General features: G+C 73.3%; 1 protein-coding gene across 1 annotated transcript in view; it reads left to right on the plus strand.

Moving 5' to 3' along the window:
• RNASEH1 (ribonuclease H1) overlaps window positions 1-836 on the plus strand; it is a gene marked incomplete at its 5' end in the record, with an annotated part of 2,198 nt that extends 1,362 nt beyond the window's left edge. The window contains one exon of the mRNA XM_012727376.1: window positions 536-836. Coding sequence (XP_012582830.1) covers window positions 536-836 — 301 coding nt within the window. The remainder of the gene's footprint in view (window positions 1-535) is intronic.
• Window positions 837-1,049: the final 213 nt, after the last annotated feature.

Here is a 1,049-nt window from a genome sequence, read left to right on the forward strand (position 1 = left end):
TGGGCAATAAACCGGCGCCCTTGGCCTGTGGCCGGCTGCGGAGTCCATTCCTTGTCGGGTGCGATGGACATGGGGGGCGGACGGGGTGGGGGTCTTCTCCCGGGCAGCTCGGGGGAGGCACTGCCCGTCGCCGGCCGTTCCCAGGGAGTCGCGGCCAGTGGAGGATCAGGTCTGTGCGGTCCCTGCGCGGGCCGGTGACTGCGCAGACGCGCCCGTGGGGAGCTGCGTCCTGGTGGCCAGAAGCGCCGGCTGGCACCGCCCTGGCCCGCAGCCAGCCCACCCGTGTCCTGCCGCAAAGGCCGCCGTCCTGGCCTCGCTTGCCCTTGGCGGGGCGTGGCCTCCGGGCCATCTGGGAGGAGCCTGGCTGGGCACTGGCCACTTTTCCTGGACATGCTGCGGCTGCTCCCGCGTGGCCGGTCCCGAGCGTGTCGCCGACCTGGACTCGCTGTTGCTTAGACTCTGACTTCATTTTAGTGGCAGAGGGCTGTGTCCTCCGGTGCCCCTGCTGGCCGGCGGGCGTTCTCGGCCGTTCCAGGGGACAGAGGAGCCCTGGTGGCGAGGCAGCCAGCAGGCTCCGTTCCAGCCCTGCCCCTGTACAGCCCGGGTCCCCCAAGGATCCCGGTTCTCAAGGGGGTGAGGACCCAGCTTACTCCCCCCGGCAGCCCGCACCCTGCGGCCCTCCGGAAGCCGCCTGCCTGCCCGCCGTGGTTGCGCCCCGGCGATGCGCGTGCCCGTGTGACCCTGTGCGGGTCCAGCCCGGCCGCCTGGCGGGTCTGCGCGGCGGGAGTCGGGCAGCCGCGTCACGGCCTCGGGCGCGCGGCTTTCGGCCACCTTGACTGGCCCTGGCAGCCGTGGGAAAGACGGGCCGCAGTGCACGCAGGGGAGGGTGGGCGCGTGCGGCGCCGCCGTGACCGCTGGCCATGAGTGTCGCGGCCAGCTGGGCAGTGGAAGCTCACCCTGGACACTGGAAGGCTGCAAAGAAGCGCCTGCTCCCTTGGATTCGGAGGGGCGGCGCCGGGCGGCTGGCGGCCGGGTGCGCGCCGGCGCGG

Source organism: Condylura cristata, unplaced genomic scaffold (assembly GCF_000260355.1).
Source record: "Condylura cristata isolate star-nosed mole 26May11 unplaced genomic scaffold, ConCri1.0 scaffold00020, whole genome shotgun sequence".
NCBI lineage: Eukaryota > Metazoa > Chordata > Mammalia > Eulipotyphla > Talpidae > Condylura > Condylura cristata.